Source organism: Macaca nemestrina, chromosome 8 (assembly GCF_043159975.1).
Source record: "Macaca nemestrina isolate mMacNem1 chromosome 8, mMacNem.hap1, whole genome shotgun sequence".
Taxonomy (NCBI): Eukaryota; Metazoa; Chordata; class Mammalia; order Primates; family Cercopithecidae; genus Macaca; species Macaca nemestrina.
The window spans coordinates 127050806-127069962 of NC_092132.1; the positions used below are offsets into that span (position 1 = coordinate 127050806).

Here is a 19157-nt window from a genome sequence, read left to right on the forward strand (position 1 = left end):
GAGTGATTAGGAGATTGTAAGCAAACAGGGGGAGTAAGCAAAGAACCAAACAGGGGGAGGGAGCAAAGAAGTAACCAAACAGGGGGAGTGAGCAAAGAAGTAAATGTATTGAGGATAATGGGAGACTCTTAAGGAGATGGGGAGCCTAGAGAGTCTAGCCAAACTATCTCATCACTTTTGAAATCTTTGGAGGTGAGGGATTGGAATTGGAAGTACTGGTGTGACTCATGGTTTTATAGCTAGAAAGAGATACACACACACACACACACACACACACACACAGAGAGAGAGAGAGAGAGAGAGAGAGAGAGAGAGAGAGAGAGAGAGACTGAGCTTCATTTATAGAAAGGACTTAGAAGCAGTGACAGCCCATAGTGATTGCACACCCAGCACCAAGTTGCAGTTTTCAAATATCCTTCTCCTTTTAAAGAATCCAAAGCTCCTTGTAGAAATGGCTGATTCCAGGGCCAGGGGCAAAAGGACAAGATGAGAATGTTATTTTGTGTCATATGAAAACAAAGTGTTTAGGGAAAATTGGGGACTCATAACAACAAATCAGGATTAGCCTGAAGGAACTCACATGGGGCACATCTAGGATAACTTAAGTATTAAAATATATGATAGGAATGAGTTACATCCTGCCAAAAAAAAATAGAATCTAAGACAGATAAATAATTGGGGAAGAAGAAAATACACTTCCATGTGTAGAATGCCAAGTAATAAATGTAGAAGAAGGATGGAAATAGAAAGTCACCATTTGGCCACAAACTTAGTGTTGGTTGATTCAGGCAGGATTCATCAATGGGTGATGAAGCTGGAGGGTGGAGGTTTGATGATGAATAGGACATTGACATGGTCTCAGTGCTTTCAGTCACAGAATGTACTAATCAAATGCACACACACATAAAAAACCTGGCAGACACAAACAACCAGATCATCACGGTTTACATCCCGAGTGGTGGAACAGGTAAGCACAGTGGGCTTCCTGCCTCGATGCACCAAGAAGAGAGCAGCAAGGTTGCTTAGATCTTCCTGCCATGAGTCTGTGGCCTGATCTCGTCATGAGACCAGAGACCCAGGATGAGGAGCCTCCTCGGGGACCTATAGAACAAAAGGACTGTACTCTTTTGGATTGAGAAACTCTCCCAGATTGGAGGAGACTAAAGGGATATGACAGCTGAGTGCAATGTGCGCTCCTGGATCAGACAGGAAAAACAGACACTGCTGGGACAGTTGGTAAAATCTGGATGGCATCTATGGTGTGGATGGTAGTGTTATAGCAATGCTGACTTCCTGATTTAGATGCACGCAACATATCTTCTGTAGGAGCATGTCCCTGTTTGGGGAGATAAACCCTGGAGCATTCTGGTGATGGGGCAGCACTGCTCCAAGTTGCTCTCAAATAGTTCAGAAAAAAGAATAACAATAATGGGCATATTTGTGTATGTGTATGCATGTATGTCTGCTTATGAAGAGATACAGCTGGTAATACAGAAAATGATAAATTTGAACCATTGAGGATTCTGGGAGAAAGCAATATGGGAGTCCTTAGCCCTGTTTTTTTCCAACTTCTTAAAAAGTTTGAAATAATTTCAAATTAAAAAGAGAGAAGAGACTCTGGTGAGGGAGATTCCCAGCCACATGAGAAGTAAAGGCACCATATCAAGGGGTTGAATAAGACTTGTATCAGGCCAGACATGGCCTTGCAGCTTCTCTCCCACCCATAGTTTCTAAGAGGTGTCAGACTGAATCCAGCTAATGGTTCTAGTGATGAAATTCTCCAGGACACTGCTTGCACAATTTTTTTTTCAGATTTCCTTCTAAGAAGCAACCAATTTCTGTTGTAGACATGGTGGAGAAAAGTTTAAATCGAGGTCCTTGGGGTTGAAATTCATTAAGAGACTCTTTACCCAATGTATCCTCATAGGAAGACAGATTTCAGCTTCAGGTAAGGAAGACCTTGGGAGCTTTCTAAGCATGAAACGCACTATTTGGGAGGTGCCTGGTGCTGGGCAGATTCTTATCAGTGGTGCATTCTTTCCTGGGGGGGGGGGAACCCGAAGTTCTTGGGAGAGAGGGAGCTTTATCAGATGGCACTTGCACCTGCCACCAATGTCACCACTGCTGGTTACTGATGGTGTATCATAAATAATCTGATGAGTCTTTGTCCTTGGTTCTGCAGAGGAGGTGTTTAAACCCTTGGAATTTCCTAAGAGTTAGGATGGCCTTTGTATTTCACTGTAGGTTCCTCAGACCACACCTGGATCTACACTAATGAGGTGATTCATGGTGCGTCCCTGCTAGCCTCAGGATGGGGACTGCAGTGCTGGAAAGACCAACTGGGTAATTAGAGAGTTGAAGCTCTGAGCCACATGGTTTAGCCTGACCTCCAGAGAGGGAAGGGGAGCTGGATATTGAGTTCAATGATGTGGCCAATGATTCAATCAACCAACCAATCAATCAACCATGCCTGTAAAATAAGGCCTAATAAATTCCCAGATACCAAAGCTCAGGTGAGCTTCCTGGTTGGTGATGAACATCTTGTTGGTTTGTCTGGAGGGCAAAGCCTTCTGAGGATATGAAACCTTCCTGGTGGGGGTCCCTCAGACCTGTCCTCTCTGTTTCTTCATTTGGCTGGCTCTAATTTATATGATAAAACTGTAAGGATAGCACTTTCCTGCATTCTGTGAGTTCTTTTAGGAAACCGTTCAAACTGCTGGGATAGTGGAAACCCCCAAATTTGTAGCCAGTTGATCAGAAGTGTGAATGGCCTGGGAATCCTGGAGCTTCCAACTGGGGTGTGAGGGGAGGGGGTCTTGTGGAGGATGCACCCTCAGCCTGTGAAGTCTGAGCTAACTCCAGCAGTGCATTGTGGCAGGACTGCATTGCAAAGTGTGCCAATCCTTTAGGCACCCAGAGGCGAGGGGAAACAAGGTGTTTGACCATGAGTGACACAGAAAGAGCTCTAACTTTGGAGTCATACAAATGAGGGGGAGAACCCAACTTTGACATGTACTTCCAACAGGATGACAAGCTCCCTGAGCCACAGTCCCCTCCCTGCAGCCCTCCAGCCTCATCATGCCAAGCTGCAGAATGGCTTCTTCATTTAAACCATCAGCAACTGTCTATGACACACTCACTACGCAAAACAGAGCTAGGGGCTCTCGTGCACACACATAGACCCTTGCCCCAAGGAGTTTCTTACATTTTGTAGGTAAGAGGAAAGGTATGGTGTAAATGCAGTGGGGGTGGCCAGATTGGCGTAACAGAAGGGTCAGTGCTGAGATTTGAAATGTTCTCACCTGCACTGGCTCTTGCACAAGCACTGCCTTCCTCAGCCTGAATCCTCTTCTCTATTATTCTAATATGTACACAGCTTCTCAGCAAACAGTGGGGGCAGCAAGATCAGCACTCTACCCAGAGCTCCTCAACTGCTACCACTGAGTCAATGCTTTCTCTATTAATAGATCACTTTAAAAAAATGACAGTATACAATGATTACTCACTAGATTGCCATATATGCCATGATTTTTAAAAACTGTCTTAATTTTATCAGTTGCTATTTAGGTAAGCCCAGGACTCTTTTTGCTACAGGAAGACCTTTGCTTCTTCCCACAGGAGGGCTTCCAGGCTCTCCGACTGCCCATGGCTCACAGCCTGGTTATTAAGAGTCTTTGAATGCTTTCTGGCAAACATTAAAATGTCTATAGCTTTTCCTCCTGCTTGGCTAACACTGATTTAGTTGCTTTATCAAATAGTGTAAAGACTTCAAACTACCTTTGTCTCTCTCCCTATTCTCTGGCCTTTCTTCCTGTAGGTCAGAAACAAAGAAGCAACGAGACCGGATGGCTTGTCTCTGCACTCTGGATAATCTACTTCCAAAAAGGAAAAGATGGTTGAAGGAATTAATTACTCAACTCACTTTCCTTCTCTTTTGTCAGTGCTCATCCATTTATAACTTTCTTCAGTGATCTCTATTGTCTCACTATTTTCTCAGGCTCACCTATTTCTAATAAAATACCTCGCCTTTTTGGCTTTTTTCTTAATAAGCTTATTAAACATGTTTGATGTCAGTGGCTGGGTTTTTGGAAACAATATGACAGCTGGGTCCCTTACTGTCCTCCACCAGGATTGCTCTCACTCAAAGAGTGGCCCTTGCCTAAGGTCACACCCTTCCTGGGGGCCGTCCATATCCAGTGACTGGTCAACTCAAGGTCATAATACCTATGTCCTTTCATCCTGATTTGGGATAGCTCTTCTGGGCTCCAGGGCTCCATGTGGAATGGGCTGAGGCCTTTGCTCTGGCTGCATCCCAGCCCAACTTTTCCCTCTGCCCTGTCCTGCTTTCTTCCCGCCTACTAGCTATGTGCCTTGGGAGCTCCCATCAACATGCTTCCTTCATGCAAGCCTCCCACCCAGGTCTGCTTCCCAGGAACCCGACCTGGGACAGTGGCCTGCAAACTGCTTCCCAGGCTTAATTCAATTCACCCTCCTTACTCTTTCCAAAGTATTCTTTTTTGTTTGTTTGTTTGAGTAAGATGACTATACTTAACATTTTAATAAATAAACTACACTTAAGCTTTTGTTGAAAAATGTCTTAGGCCAGGAGTGGTGGCTCACCCTTGTAATTCCAGCCCTTTGGGAGGCTAAGGCAGGAGGATCACCTGAGGTCAGGAGTTCGAGACTGGCCTGGCCAACATGGTGAAAACCTGCCTCTACTAAAAATACAAAAATTAGCCTGGCATGGTGGTGCATGCCTATAATTCCAGCCACTTAGGAGGCTGAGGAAGGAGAACCACTTGAACCCGGGAGGTGGACGTTGCAGTGAGCCAAGATCGCACCACTGCACTTCAGCCTGGGCCACAAGAGCAAAACTCTGTATTAAAAATAAAAACAAGTCTTGCTTAAATTTTATTTAAGAAGGTGTCACTCTGAGGTTGAGGACAAAATCAATGCAGGTGATTCTGGTGGAAAGTCCCTCATTGGTTCCTCATTTTCTGTACAATCAGATAAGACCCAAATTAATGAACACGAGGCATAAACCTCCCTTTGGGGTTTTTTTCCCACACGTTCTTTCCAGTCCCATCCCCTCTGAACCCACAGTGTGCTCCGTGCCTGGTCTCCAAAGTTGCTCTCTTTCTTCCCCCAACACAGCATGCTCTTGCTTTCCTCTGTGCCGAACACATTCAATTCTTCCTGCCTGGGGGACCCCTGGCTTCCCTCTCCCCCTTGTCCTCTCCTCCTGGTGAACTCCCAGTTATCCTTTCAGGCCCAGTGAGCACTATGATGGCCCCTGGGAAGCCTTCCCTGACTCCCCGTGATAAGGTTTTTGTTTCTTCCCCTGGATTCCAAAAACTTTACACGCCTATCTAGTAAGATACCATTATGGGTTGAACTGTGGCTCCCCAAAAAAGATATGTTGAAGTCTTAACCTCTAGTGCCTTAGCATGGGACTTTATAGGGTCTTTACAGACTCATCAAGTTAAAATGAGGTCATTTGAGTGGGCTGTAATCTAAAATGACTGGTGTCCTTATAAAATGGGGGAAGTGTGAATGCAGACAGAGACGTGCACACAGGGAGATGATGTAAGATTTGAGTGATGCAGCTGCAGGCCAAGGAGTGTCAAAGACCACTGGCGAATCCCCAGCCAGGGAGGGGCAAGGACGGGTTCCCCTATGGGCTTCAGAGGGAGCACGGTCCTGCTAAACCTTGATCTTGAATTTCTAGCCTCCAGAACTGTGAGACAATACCTTTCTGTGGTTTCACATCACTCTGTTTGTGGTGCTTTGTTGCAGCAGCCCTAGGAGACCAATACAGACATGGACCAATTAGAGCTAAAACAACTCTCCATGTCTGACCTTGGGGTAGACAGACACAGACAGCTGTTTTACTTTTAACTGGTATATGGTTATGAGAATTTTAATAAATTTTACTACCTATCTGGACAGCGATTCCCCAATGATATCCCCTGTGGGGGCCCACGCTTTTGGCTTCCTAAAGGTTCACTGAAAAATCACTGAAATGAGGCAGATTGATTAAAAGGAGAAAAGGCATACAAATTCACTCAATATGCATACACAGGTCCCTTCAGAATGAAGACCCAAAAACAGAGGAGAAACTGTCCATTTTTATGCTTAGGTTTAGCAAACAATGGATAGTCATGTAGAAATATGATCGGAGGAGAAGGGTCTGATCTAATGTTAACAGGCTGAGTGGGGAAACCCAGACAGGCCTGTCTGTCTAGATTCTTCTTGGCCTCTCTGAGCAGTGTTCCTTCCTGCTGGGTGCAGGGCAGGCCCTCTCTGGAATCAAGGTCTTATGACCTATAGTCAAACAATGTAGGTCAGATAATTTCTTTATGGACTGTTTCTACACGGAATATTTTTAGGTTTTATGGCTGGCTTTCTGTTAGGGAAAAGAGGTTCTGGTTTCTGTGACCCACCTCGGGAAGACAATCCTAGTCAATCCTAGTTTCTATGGCGCCTCGGGGCAGAGTGGGGCTGAGAGACAGGGGGCAGGAGAAAGTAACAGAAAAACTTTTGCTGCTGAGGCCTTCATTTGGGGGTATTGTTTTCTGAGCCCCAACAGTTCTCTCTCCTCAAAGAGATTATAGTAAAGATTTAAATGGATTTTCAGTTATTTTTAGAGGACAGACTAATATATGTTGGAATGTGATGCTATACTGAGACTGGCTTCAAGGTCAGAACAACTGACTGCCTTTATGTGGGTTACAGACACATAAGAGCCTAGCACAATGGTAGGTGCAGAGCAGATGCTCAAAAAATGGTAGCTAGCACTGTGATGGGCAAAGGGGGAAGGATGAACACGGCTCAAGGGTCAAGTCAACCTGAGGAGATGATTAACCCAAGAAGTCTAGAATTAAGACATGAAGATGGGAGCCGGAAATGGAGTCTGGGGTCCTTGGGCCAGAGGCACCTCCCTTGACTGGGTGGGAACTGACGCCTGGGAAGACCCACCTCCTGGGAGCAACTGTACAGTAGTGGCTCTAAAGGCTTCCAAAGGCTGAGCCCTGTAGAGGGGTACAGGCAGTTGAAGGAAGAAATCCCTGAAGAAAGGGATCTGAGGCCCTTTGTGAGCTGGAACCAGCACCAGCAGCCGGTGGGTGAAGTGCAATCAAGGAGCCTCATAGGATGATCAGGTCATGACCACGCCTGATCCGGCCATGCCAGTGACCCGGGGTGAACAATGCAAAGAAAAACAACTTCCTTCTGCTTGGAGCAAGAGAATCATGAAGGATTTTATGTTCCCAGGGCAAGAGCTAGATAGCAGGCTCTTCCCTTGCACCTTCTGCTATGTGTGAAGACGGGAAGTAGAGCTCTGAGAAGGTAGAAAAAAGGCTGAAAAGGTAACAAATGGCCTTTTCTTTAATCAACTTGAGCAGAATATAAGTGTCTCTGAAAAATAAAAATGTTCTGTTAAAAATGAGACCATTCGGTCAAAAATTCTGATTTACCCATAAACTGTAGAAAGGGCTCTTGACGCCACGCTGAGATTGAGGAGGGATGAAAAACAATAAAGATCAGTTGGGAGAATACCAGGTGGCTTTCGTAGATTTTTTCCCCCTCAAAGCCCCCTACTAAAATATCTTTTAAAGCAGTTACTATACAGTTCTTTCGGGTGACCTGCAGTGTTTGCCTCAGAGCAGGAGGGGCAGGTGTCACTCCAACATGACAGGTAAAGTTTTATTTTTCACGTGGGGTCTGGGTTCAGAGCATTCGTTGTACCGTAATGCTTCCTAATTCACATCAGTGAATTTCAGCAGGGTCCCACTGGCACTTGGGGCAGGAGGATTCTTTGTTGTATGGGACCGTTCACCCACGGCAAGAGCCCACCCACCAAATCCCAAGCCCCAGCCCCAATCATTGTGAGAATCATGACAATGTGCCAACTATAATGGGCCCTACACATTTCCCAATGCTGACTTCCAGGAGGTGTGGAACGATTCCCAGGGAGAAGTGCTGACTCACATATTCAGTGAGCCTCTATTTTCTTCTGCACATACCCCCTAATGACATAATAAAAGCTTTTAAAGGGACAAAGGGTCCACTCATTGCTATACATCTGGGTACACTGGTCTGTGTGTGCCTGAATGGGGGTACCAGCAACAGATACTATGATCTGAACTGATGGTCATAATGGGTCGAATGGTGGCCCCCAAAAGATATGTCCAGGTCCTAACCCCAGAATCTGTGAATGTGATCTCATCTGGAAAAAAAAATGGGGGGCATTTGCAAAGCCTAGAGCCACCAAAAGCCTAGAGCCACCAAAAGCAGGGAGAGGCAGGGAGAGATCCTCCCCTAGAGCCTTCAGGAGAACTGAGTCCCTGCTGACACCTTGATTTGGGGACTTCTGGCCTCCAGAACTATGAAAGAATCATTTCTATTGTAAGCCACCAGGTTTGTGATAATTTGCAAAGGCAGCCATAGAAAACCGATACACTGGTTATATACATTCTGAGTTCGCAACACATGTAAGGGATCATTCTAAAAAAAGTGATTGAAGAACAAAATAATACAAGTAAGCATAACTTAACACCCTGAAAGCATTCATTTTGAGATGATAAAAGTCTCTAACAAGGACATTCAGCAATGCAACTACCAGATTAAAAATAGAAACGAAAGCCCAGGCACCTGACTACCAATTTGTGGATGCAATGAATGTGAGCGTGGAGATCCACAGAGGCCCAGAACCTGCGTGTCTGCCTTGTGCTGGCCTCTGTAGGTGTCTGTGTGGGGGTGGGCCGGACTGCAGAGCACACACAGGAAACAGGGAGGGGGTGCAGAAGCAGGAGGTCCTTGTGAATATACCTTTTTAAATATCGTGGCACTGGGTTGTGGTTTCCTGGTTGAACTCTTTCCTCTTTTTCAGGTACTGTTTTCATGCATGGGAGACTAGCCTTGTGTGCTTCCATTTATTCTCTCTAGGGTAGTCTTTGTTTCAAAAATGGCAACTTAGCAGGACAAGTAACCTCCTCCTCCCTACCTCTTGCACTGAGACCTTGGGCCCTACTCTAGCAGCATCTGAAGGAGGGTGACAGATATTGTTCCAGATACAGAGAACCTGAGCCAATGGACTGTGGGCCAGAGACTGCTCTTCCAGGCACAGGGAACTGCCGGCCTATGTCCCGGTCATCTTGAGCTGCTCTAACAAATCACCCTGACTGGGTGCCTTAAACAACAAGCATTTATGTCTAAATAGCTCTGGAGCTGGGAGTCTAAGATCTAGGTACAGCAGACTTGGTTCCTGGTGCGAGCTTCCTCATTTACAGAGGAAAGCCCTCTCCTTGTGTCCTCACGTGGCTGAGAGACAGACAGACAGACACACACACACACACACAAAGAGAGAGAGAGAGAGAGAGAGAGAGAGAGAGAGGAACCTAGCCTCTTCCTCTCTTTTAAGGACACTAATCCCATTATAGGGCCCCCACTCTCATGACCTCACCTAAGCCCAATTACCTTCCAATACCCCTACCTTCAAATACCATTACATTGGGGGTTAGGGCATCAACATATGGATTTGGGGGTGAGGGGACATAAACATCCAGTCCATAACACCCTGTGCACCCTGTGTCTGGTTGAGTAACAATTGATTAAACTCAAAGCTAACTGGGATAAGTGTGTGATGGGTGTAGGGAGCGAAGGGCAAAGTCAATGGGTTCTGACATCTGCAGTCTGCCTCTGGGGATTTCTGGAAAGGAATGTATGATCACTGAATGCACGCGGGTGGTGGTGAGGACAGGCACGTGTAGACCAGGCTGCATTTGGAACTGGACAGCTCTCCTCATGCAATGCCCAAGGACACCCCTGCAACCTGGAGTCCCTGCTGCGGGCAGGAGGGATGCATCCAGACTGGGTGGGAAGGGCACAGGATAGCTGCAGCCTCTGCCCTTCCTGGGGATGTGAATGTGAATTCTGAGTGGGGTGATACTTCAGGACAAAACAAGGATGAATCTTGAACCCAGGTTTCCAGCTTGGTAGAAACTGGCTGAGGGAGAAGGTTTTGGATGTAGGACCCCATCGGCACCTCTGAACAACACCATACCCCAGATGAATATCTCTTCTTCTGCTTAATGCCTTCCTGGGTGAGAAAAGATGGTCTCGTGACAGGAAGAGATGAGCACATGAAGAGAGTGGGTCAACTAGAGGAAGCTGGAGGGAGAAAACACCACGAGCCAGCCGGTCAGTGTGCCAGGCAGGGAGAGGAGAGAGCAGAGCCATGTCATTATCATGTCATTATCACCCATATCATGATACATTTGAGACTGGCAGGGGCACTGAAGATAGTCATCCCTGGACAATGTAAGGAAACTGGGGCTGAGACAAATCAGGACATATGACTTGAGAAGAAGAGAGAGCAGAGGGAAAGGAAGGAGAGACAGAGAGAGAGAGGAGGAAGAGACATAGGAGGAAGAGGAGAGAGAAGGAGAAGGAAAAAGAGGACGAGGACAAGAAGAAGAAAAGGAAGAAAGAAAGAAGGGAGAAAGAAGAAAAAAGAAAGAGAGAAGAAAGAAGAACAAAGAAGAACAAAGAAGAAAGAAGAAAAAGAGAAGGAGGAGGAGCAGCAGCAGCAGCAGCAGTGAGAGCCAGAGAGCCGCCCTGTGTGGGCACGTCTGGGTGCCGCTCTGCCAGTTCTTTTCAGAGTGTCATCTTACCCCTTTTCCCAGACAAGCAAATTAGCACGTTAGAGAAAAATATAATGATATGAGCCTCTGTTTGCTCCAGAAATTCAGAGTTCCTAAACAAACACAATTTTCTATAAATATCAAACAAAAAGGAAATAGAAAATCCAGAAGAGCAAAATCAATTTCTCATTGTTCTCTGCAACACCTGCCTAATTTCTTTTAGGTCCTAGGCACAGGGGCCAGCGCTTATTCACAAAGCTTTTTATAACATGGAGAAATCACCATGAAGCTACTACATCTGAGGGAAAAAAAAAAAAAAGTAGAGGATAAAGACCAAAACATGAAATCAGCAAATATGCATGGAGTAACTATGTTTTGGAAATGTGTTGCCATGTGGATTGTGTCAGGGCGATTTGCGACTGCTTCCATTTGATCAGACACTGCTATGTGGGGGTGTCAGGATCTCAGGAGCGTTCTTGGGGAAGGACATGTGCTTGGCAAATTTGAAAGGGCTGGCAGCATTCTGAGTACTGGGAAAATGAGGAGAGGAAGATACAAGGATGGAAGTAGAAAAATCCATCAAAGGATAAAGCCAAGCTAGGAAAGGAGACCGCAAAAAGAAGTCAGGAAGCAGAGAGAAGGGCTGCTCCAGGAGAGTCCCAGACAAGGAAGTTGGGCTTGGACTCCCACCTGGACACTGCATCCCAAACAGGCACTGCACAGCAAAGCTATTCCTCTGCATATAAATCCAGTCCCACTCTCACAACCTATGAGTGACATAAGATTGTGCTTTTTAAAGATAACTTGGGATACATAATGGAAAATACACTGGAGAAAGGCAAGAATGGATGTGGGGAGATGTTATGTGGCTATTACAGTGAATCAAATGAGAGATGACAGTAGCTTAAATTAAGGTTGTAGCCATGGAGATGATGATGGTGACCTGTTCTCACAAGACCTATGGTTTCCTATAGGACCATGTGCTTCAGATTGAGAAGGTTCATTCATTAGTGTGAGTCCATGTCAGTCTCACTCTTGGCCAGGAAGCCCTATGAAAGCAGGGAGAGCAATGTGTTTTGGGATATGCTAATACCCTAGGTCATACCAGCATAGTGCCAGGCACATGGGAGGATCCAACAAACATTTGTGGAGTGGACGATGGAGTAATTCAGAACCCTTTCCCGAATGATCTCATTCACAGCCATGCTTCAACCACCAGATGGTTGGATTGACCTCACTCAAATGTCTATGACCAACCTGGTTCCCTCCTCCAGAATTATGTATCCAAGGATCTACTTAGCATTTCCATGTGAAGATGTTAATGTGTCTCAATTGTACTCCACAGGGCCAAAACTGGGCATGTGAACTCCTCACTCTCCAGTGGATTTCTCCTCCAGTGTTTTTCATCTTAGGGAACGGGACCCTGGCCACCCAGACCAGGGCTGCCATTCTTCACACCTCCCTCTTCCTCATTTGTGAATCTCCTGTCATCACAAAAGCCTTTCATCTCCTCAATTCTGTGGATTATAATCACTTCTCTCCATTGATGACAGTGGTTAAGAGTGCAGGCTTTGGAAGTGCATCGTTTAGGTTTAAATATAGGCTTCACCCCTTACTGTCAATTTGCTTAAATCCTCTGTGCTTAGTTTCCTTATATATGAAGTGGAAATAATCATAGTTTGTTCTTTACTGGGTTCTTTTGAGAAGTCAATATGATGGTGCATATTATTGCTTTCCAAAGTGCTAGCTGCCATCACCACTACTGCCATCATCATCACTAACATCACCACTACTGTTACCATCATCATCATCATCATCACCACCATCACCATCACTATCTCCATGGCTATAATCTTAACTTAAGCTACTGTCATCTCTCATTTGATTCACTGTAATAGCCACATAACATTTCCCCACATCCATTCCTGCCTTCCTCCAAGGCATTTTCCATTATGTAACCCAAGTGGTCTTTAAAAAGCACAATTTCATGTCACCCATAGGTATAAATTATATCAGTGGCTTCCCACAAGAGATGGAATAAAAACCAAAATGGTTAACATGGTTTAAATAGCCAAACTTAAGCAATCCTTAGTCTCAAACCTGCTATGTGCCTTCCCACTTCAGGACCTTTACACATGCTGTTCCCTCTGCAGTGAACACTGTTCCTTTAGCCTTCCCTTCTTTCTTTTTCTTCTTGGTCAAAACCTCTTTACATGTTACTTATACTCACTGTCTCCACTATAATTCATTGTACAATATGTTCTGCCTCCATCTCTCCACTAAAATTGCCCAAACAAAGATGATTCCTGGCACCTGCTGCTAAAGCCATGCACTTATTTCTAACCTTATCTGCTGTCCTTTCTGAGCATCTGACACTACCAGTCACTATTTCCTTAAAGCCCCCCTCTGCCTCGGGCTCCTCAGATTCTGTCCTCCTGGTTCTCTTGCTCCTTCTTTGACTGATTCTTGTTTTTCCTTCATTTGCTGCTCTTTATCAGCCTTTTAGAAGTTGATTTTCCCAGGTTTCCCACCTGGATCTCTTTATTTTTTGAGATGGAGTCTCACATTGTCGCCTGGGCTGGAGTGCAGTGGCGCAATCTTGGTTCACTGCAACCTCTGCCTCCCAGGTTCAAGTGATTGTCTTGCCTCGGCCTCCTGAGTAGAGTAGCTGGGATTCCAGGTCCGTGCCACCACACCCAGGTAATTTTTTGTATTTTTGGTAGAGATGGGGTTTCACTATGTTGGCCAGGCTGGTCTTGAATGCCTGACCTCGTGCTGGATCTGTTTTTCTTCTGTTACACTCATTCCTTGTGGGTGATCCTACCCATTTGCGTGACATCAATTGCATAATGACACCCAAATTTGTCTCTAGATTCTTTCTCCCTCCTGAGCTCCAGACCCACGTTCCTTCATGGGGGTGTTTCATAAACACTTTAAACACAACACATGTAAAGTTGAAATCTCAGAACGCCCTCCCTTTCTCTGTTTGGATTTCAATGAATGGTACCAACACCCATTCAGTCGCCCAAGCAAAAACTTGAGTCATCCTTCTCTCCTTCCTTTCTTTCCCTCCTTATATCTAGTTAATCATCAAATTCTATTGACTCTGCCTCCTTAGATATACTCAATTATGTTGATTTATCTCTATTCCTAATGCCATTCCCTTAGTCCAGGTCCTCATCATTTTGCTTTTGCAGTATGACCACAGCCTCCTAACCCATCTCCCATTCACCAGTCTTTTTTTTTTTTTTTAATATAGTCCTCTTCTCTCTGCTGTCAGAGTTTAGGGGGAAAAGTTCCCTAAATGATTGTCCAGAGATCTAGTGGTTTAAAAGAAGGGGTTTTTTTTTAGGCAAATAAGAAATTGTTTATTTAAGAAAATATCACCTCTGTGGCCGTTCTTAGTGATTTATCAGGTATATCAGCCTATTTAAGGTTCTGAGAAGTCTTACTGCAAAAGAATCTGTTCAGAATTGTTTAACCAAACATTTCCCAATCTTTTTGACCACACATTCACTTCCTGAGGGCACACTTCTTAACATCTTGCAGAACACCATGTTGCTGTTTTAAAACACAAATTTGATCATATTATTTCTTTATTTGAACATAAGACAGATACCTGGATAGACACCAAAGGAAGACAATTTGCACTTTCTTCTCTGGGCAATTAGAGGCCTTTGGAGATTCCTCAGCTGGGTAATAACCTAATACCCACACAATCAATAGCCTCCAGTTATGGACACTGCTGTGTGCTTTGTGCTTCTCCTCCATCATCTCCAGTCTTTACAGCATGATCCCCGGGTGAGGAGACTGAAGCCTAGATCAGTTAATCATTAGGTCCCAGGCCACACAACCAGTAAGCATGGAGCAGGACTTGGCTAGAAGTCTAGGTATGGCTTTAAAGCCTCAGCTGTTTGCAATAAGCAGGTGACATTTTGCCTGCAGGAGACACTGGAAGCAGGAAAAATCAGAAGGCTTGGACATATTCCTAGAAGTCAGTCACTTCTGTTCTCCACCTCTGTTCCCCACCAACCCCAGATAATGCCTCAAGCCATTCTTCTTAAGCCTGGGTCTCACTGCCTTCTCCATTGTGTACTTTCATCCGTTAAACACCCAGCAGGGTATATCATACAACTCCAGGAACATCTTGCCCCTGCTTAAAAATATGTGTTCTTCCCTAATGCCTGTCCATTTCCAGATTTCTCTGCCTGATATTCTAGGCCCTTCATTCTCTGCTGTCAACTTTCCTTTTTGATCTTGACTTTAGATACTTTTCTAAATATAATCCATACTCCAGTCAAACTGAACTACTTACTGTTCAGAGGCCTCCCTGCCTTTTGACATGCTGTTCTATCCTCTTGGAAAGTCTCTTCCTGTCCCCAGTGTCACTGCTTTAAATCCTACCTCTTTTTCAGGACCTTTTCACTGCTGACTCCATGGAACCTGTCCTAATCTGAACTAACCAGCTGCTCTCTGTTTTTCAGCACAAAATAACAATGAGGTGCTCCTCCCTAAACTTGGAAATCAGGTTAACTTCTGAAAATTAAACTAGTAAAATTCACAGTGGATGGCATCAGCTCTTTGCAAAAATGATATACCCAAAGGAAGACTCACGAAGTGGATAAAGAGATAGGAAAACATCCTCCTGGAGGAAGATGACCAGGGCTTACTCTCAGGACACAATTGTGCCTCTATATCAGAAACCATAAGATGAGCAAACAAGGCCCTAATCGAATCAGTTACAGGAAACAGAGAGAGCCAATCAAACCGTAATCAATGGTGATAACTGGCCATGACAGTGACGTAATCAATTACACTGTGCTCTGGTATGTGGAAGCACAGCGTGTGCTATAGCAGACGGAAGGCAGCCAGGATGATGTGGCCAGGGCACAGCAGCACTAACCAAAGGAAACATTCATGGAGTTTAGGGACACTGGCTTTCAGGACATGGGAAGGGTTGGCTATGAGCTGGAGTTGGCTCATCCCATGTCCTCAGACCTGATTAGCTTTCCCAAAAGTTCCTGCTTCCATTGTTCAAATTACCCACTAAGCAACCTTCCCAGAACCAATCTGGCTTTCCCTCCCATCATCAGAAAAGGGTGCTCTGGGCAGCGGAAAGGTATGTCCTTAGTGTATCTACTCATGGGAATGCTGGGAAGATTTAATGGAATAATGTGTATAGAGGGATTGGCCCAGGCTCCACATAGCAATTGTTCAATAAATGTAGGTGACTGAAATTAGTTCAGCATGTTGGAACTCTGCTTATGATGACAATCTCACATACATTTGGTTAAGGTGAACTGGCATACTGGTGTCCAGGTGCCCTGATGAAGGTGGATACCTGGACCTGCAAAACAGATGTTGTGATTCTGGGTAGGAGTGAGCAAAAGGATGTGTTGCCAGGTAGGGCTTGTTAACCCTCCACCTGGCCCAAAGCACCTCTACTTCATTATCATCCTCTAAGTGCCCCACCAGCGCCTTCCTCTACATGCACAGCACACAAGTCATACCAGTTTTGTTCTATTTTTAATGCAATCACTTGTGTATCTCTAATTCCTATTTCATCAGAGTGTGAACTCTTTGAGGATAGGAGATTTTAAGTCCCTTGCAGAGCTTCAAGTATCATAAATACTTAATAAGTTGAAATGAATTGAATCAGAGGCCAAACAAATGATCTGGGGTTCAAGCAAAGTCTACAACATGTGTTTCCCAGGCTCCTAGAGAAGTAGTATGCGCACACCTGGAGAGAAGGCCTGGTGATGCAGGCTGAGCACATGTCTCTGATGCCACCTCACCTGTTCCACCCAGGGAGAGCTGCAAGGCTGCAGGAGAGCTGCTCAGCTGCCCAGGAAGAAGACAGAGGGACAGACAGATGGACAGAGCAGATGCCTTCACACTTACCCGGATCTCCGTCTGGACAGTGCATTTGACCAGTTTGAAGTTCTTCCCAGGATTGAAGCTGTTGCTATAGAAGCAGACCTTCAGGATACGCACGTCTTCCTTTTCCACATCTACTGGTACCACCACCATGGGCTCTGCGGGGCCTTCAGGCCGGCGTAATGTGCCCACCTTTACTCGGCTCAGGGGCTCGGACACCCCAGACATCCTCTCAAACAGCAGCTAAGACCAGCACATCGCAGTCCTGCAGAGACAGCAGAGGGTCAGCCCTGAAAGAGCCCCACACAGGCCCACACACCTCATGCCCCAGGGACAGCACCCACCAAGCTCCAAGACAGACACAAATGCTATATATTCTCCCATTCCCAAAAGCTCCCCTGCAAGGCACCTGGCTCTCTTGACTGGGAAAGCTGCAGGTATGAAATCCAGACTTGGGGCTCCCAGGGGTATGAGCTCTGTCTCCTGGAAGCCCCTCTCTCCGACCCATTCCTCCCTCCACCCTGGCACCCAGGCAAGGGGCCCACCCTTAGCAAAGGCAGCTGTGAGAGGAGGCGGTCACAGCTTGGTTCCAAGGCACAGCTGAACAGAAAAAGCAAAGAGCGAGACAGTAGAAAATAGCAGAAGAGGAACAGGGACCAGAGGGAAAATCTGAGAAGAGAACTGGAGAACAAGTGGCCCCAAGGGAACAGGAATGGAGAAGGCAGGAAAGGGCCCAGGTGGAGGGCCAGGCTGTCAACTGATGCTGTCTGTCCCCATCCTCAGCTGCCAGCAAAAACTTTCAGGGTGGGAAGGCCTCCGTCCGACAGGAGCTCATCACATAGACATCACTCATCACACGCAGGAGGATTCAAGAGGAACAGTGCTCTGCCCAGCAGCCCCACAGGGAAGAGCATTCTGCACGTGGGAGGGAGCTGAGCTGGGACCCTAGAAAACCCAGCCCAGTTCTGCTGACAGCCTGGGTTGACACAGATGTAGACGATAAGAATCCTAGGAATCTGCAGTTCACCTTGAATCTCAGCAACATTGGTCCCGGCCTCTGGATCCAACACGACTCAGTAGAGTAGGGTTTATCTCCCACTGATCTAAAGCAGGGAATGCCCAAAGGAAGAAGTGGATGGGTTCTAGATGGATGGCATCAGCCTTGGCTCCACATCATCACTTGGGATGCTTTCAGAACCCTAAACCAAGCCCTATCCTCAGAGACTGCTGTCAAACTGGTCTGGGCTGAGCATTGACATACTCATTCCCTAGGATTTTTCTAACGTTTGGCCTGGGTTGGAAACCACTGTTCTACAATGAGCTTAGCTCTTATCCTGAAACCCCTTCTTAAAGAAAAATATCTCCTTTCTAAGAAGAGACTGTGATTTTAGAGGGAGGGAAATTCCTTGACCAGGAGTTGGGGGTAAAATGATGGAGTTGGCAATGTTAAAACACCAATGTGGAGTCATATATTTGAAAAGTGGAATCATAACCTATATTTATTTATTCACACTGTGCTGGACAATAGAAAAGAAAGATTTAGATGGCCATTAGCTTCAAAAAGCCATTCCTTTTTTAAAAAGTGAATGTGTATTATGAAGATGCAAAAGAGAGGCAAGGATGAGAGAAGGAGCTGGGCATGTCCTTCAGGTCGGGGCAGGCAGACAACACGCAGCACCAAGCTCAGAGTCCACAAGGGCAGCAAAACATGGCATGAGACCTATGGAGAGAAGAATATGCAATCTGCTTTAAGATATATATATATATATATTCTTTTTATTTTATTTTTTTTTTGAGACGGAGTCTCACTCTGTAGCCCAGGCTGGAGTGCAGTGGCCGGATCTCAGCTCACTGCAAGCTCTGCCTCCCGGGTTCACGCCATTCTCCGGCCTCAGCCTCCCGAGTAGCTGGGACTACAGGCGCTGCCACCTCGCCCGGCTATTTTTTGTATTTCTTAGTAGAGACGGGGTTTCACCGTGTTAGCCAGGATGGTCTCGATCTCCTGACCTCGTGATCCGCCCGTCTCGGCCTCCCAAAGTGCTGGGATTACAGGCTTGAGCCACCGCGCCCGGCCTTATATTCTTATCTAAAAGATATGTATGTTCTAGAAGTAAGTGTCTATTCTAGAGGTATCCATACCATTTTCCAACAAACATCTGCTGGACATGTCCTGCATGCCAATACTCTGTTATGTAGTGAAGATGTATCCCAGATCCCCTGACCTTCAACAAGGAATCCAGGGGGAAGTCGTTTGAGAGGTAACCCCAGGAAACATCAGAGAAATGACAGGGAGGGGAAAACAGCTAAAAAGAGTGATCAAGTGAGTTATCACTTGGACAACCACAGTTTAATCCTGCTGGGAACTCTAGGAGCCAGGACAGAATGTACCCCACCCAGAGAGGGAGGGATCTGGGGTATTTATACACCACTCTTACAGTTATTGTTCTAGCACATCCAGTCAGTTCTGCACAAGGGAGAGCTGAGAAAGTCCTCAGGCACAGAGGTGCAGAGCTGGTGGCAGGCGGGTAGAAGAGAGGATTGTACTGAAATGGCAGGGCGCAGGGGACACAGGAGGGAACAGTGCCAGCCCTGTTACAGGGTATGAAGATGAGAGAAGCAGGTCTTTCCCTAAAGAGC

General features: G+C 45.9%; 1 protein-coding gene across 6 annotated transcripts in view; it reads right to left on the reverse strand.

Annotated features, from left to right (window-relative positions):
- The window catches only part of LOC105482017 (protein tyrosine kinase 2 beta), a 136041-nt gene that overhangs the window by 46203 nt on the left and 70681 nt on the right, over positions 1-19157 (reverse strand). For all 6 annotated transcript variants that reach the window (XM_011741865.2, XM_011741866.2, XM_011741861.2 and 3 more), the window contains one exon: positions 16545-16785. In XM_011741865.2, the coding sequence (XP_011740167.2) occupies positions 16545-16748 (204 nt within the window). In that variant the 5' untranslated portion in view covers positions 16749-16785. The remainder of the gene's footprint in view (positions 1-16544; positions 16786-19157) is intronic.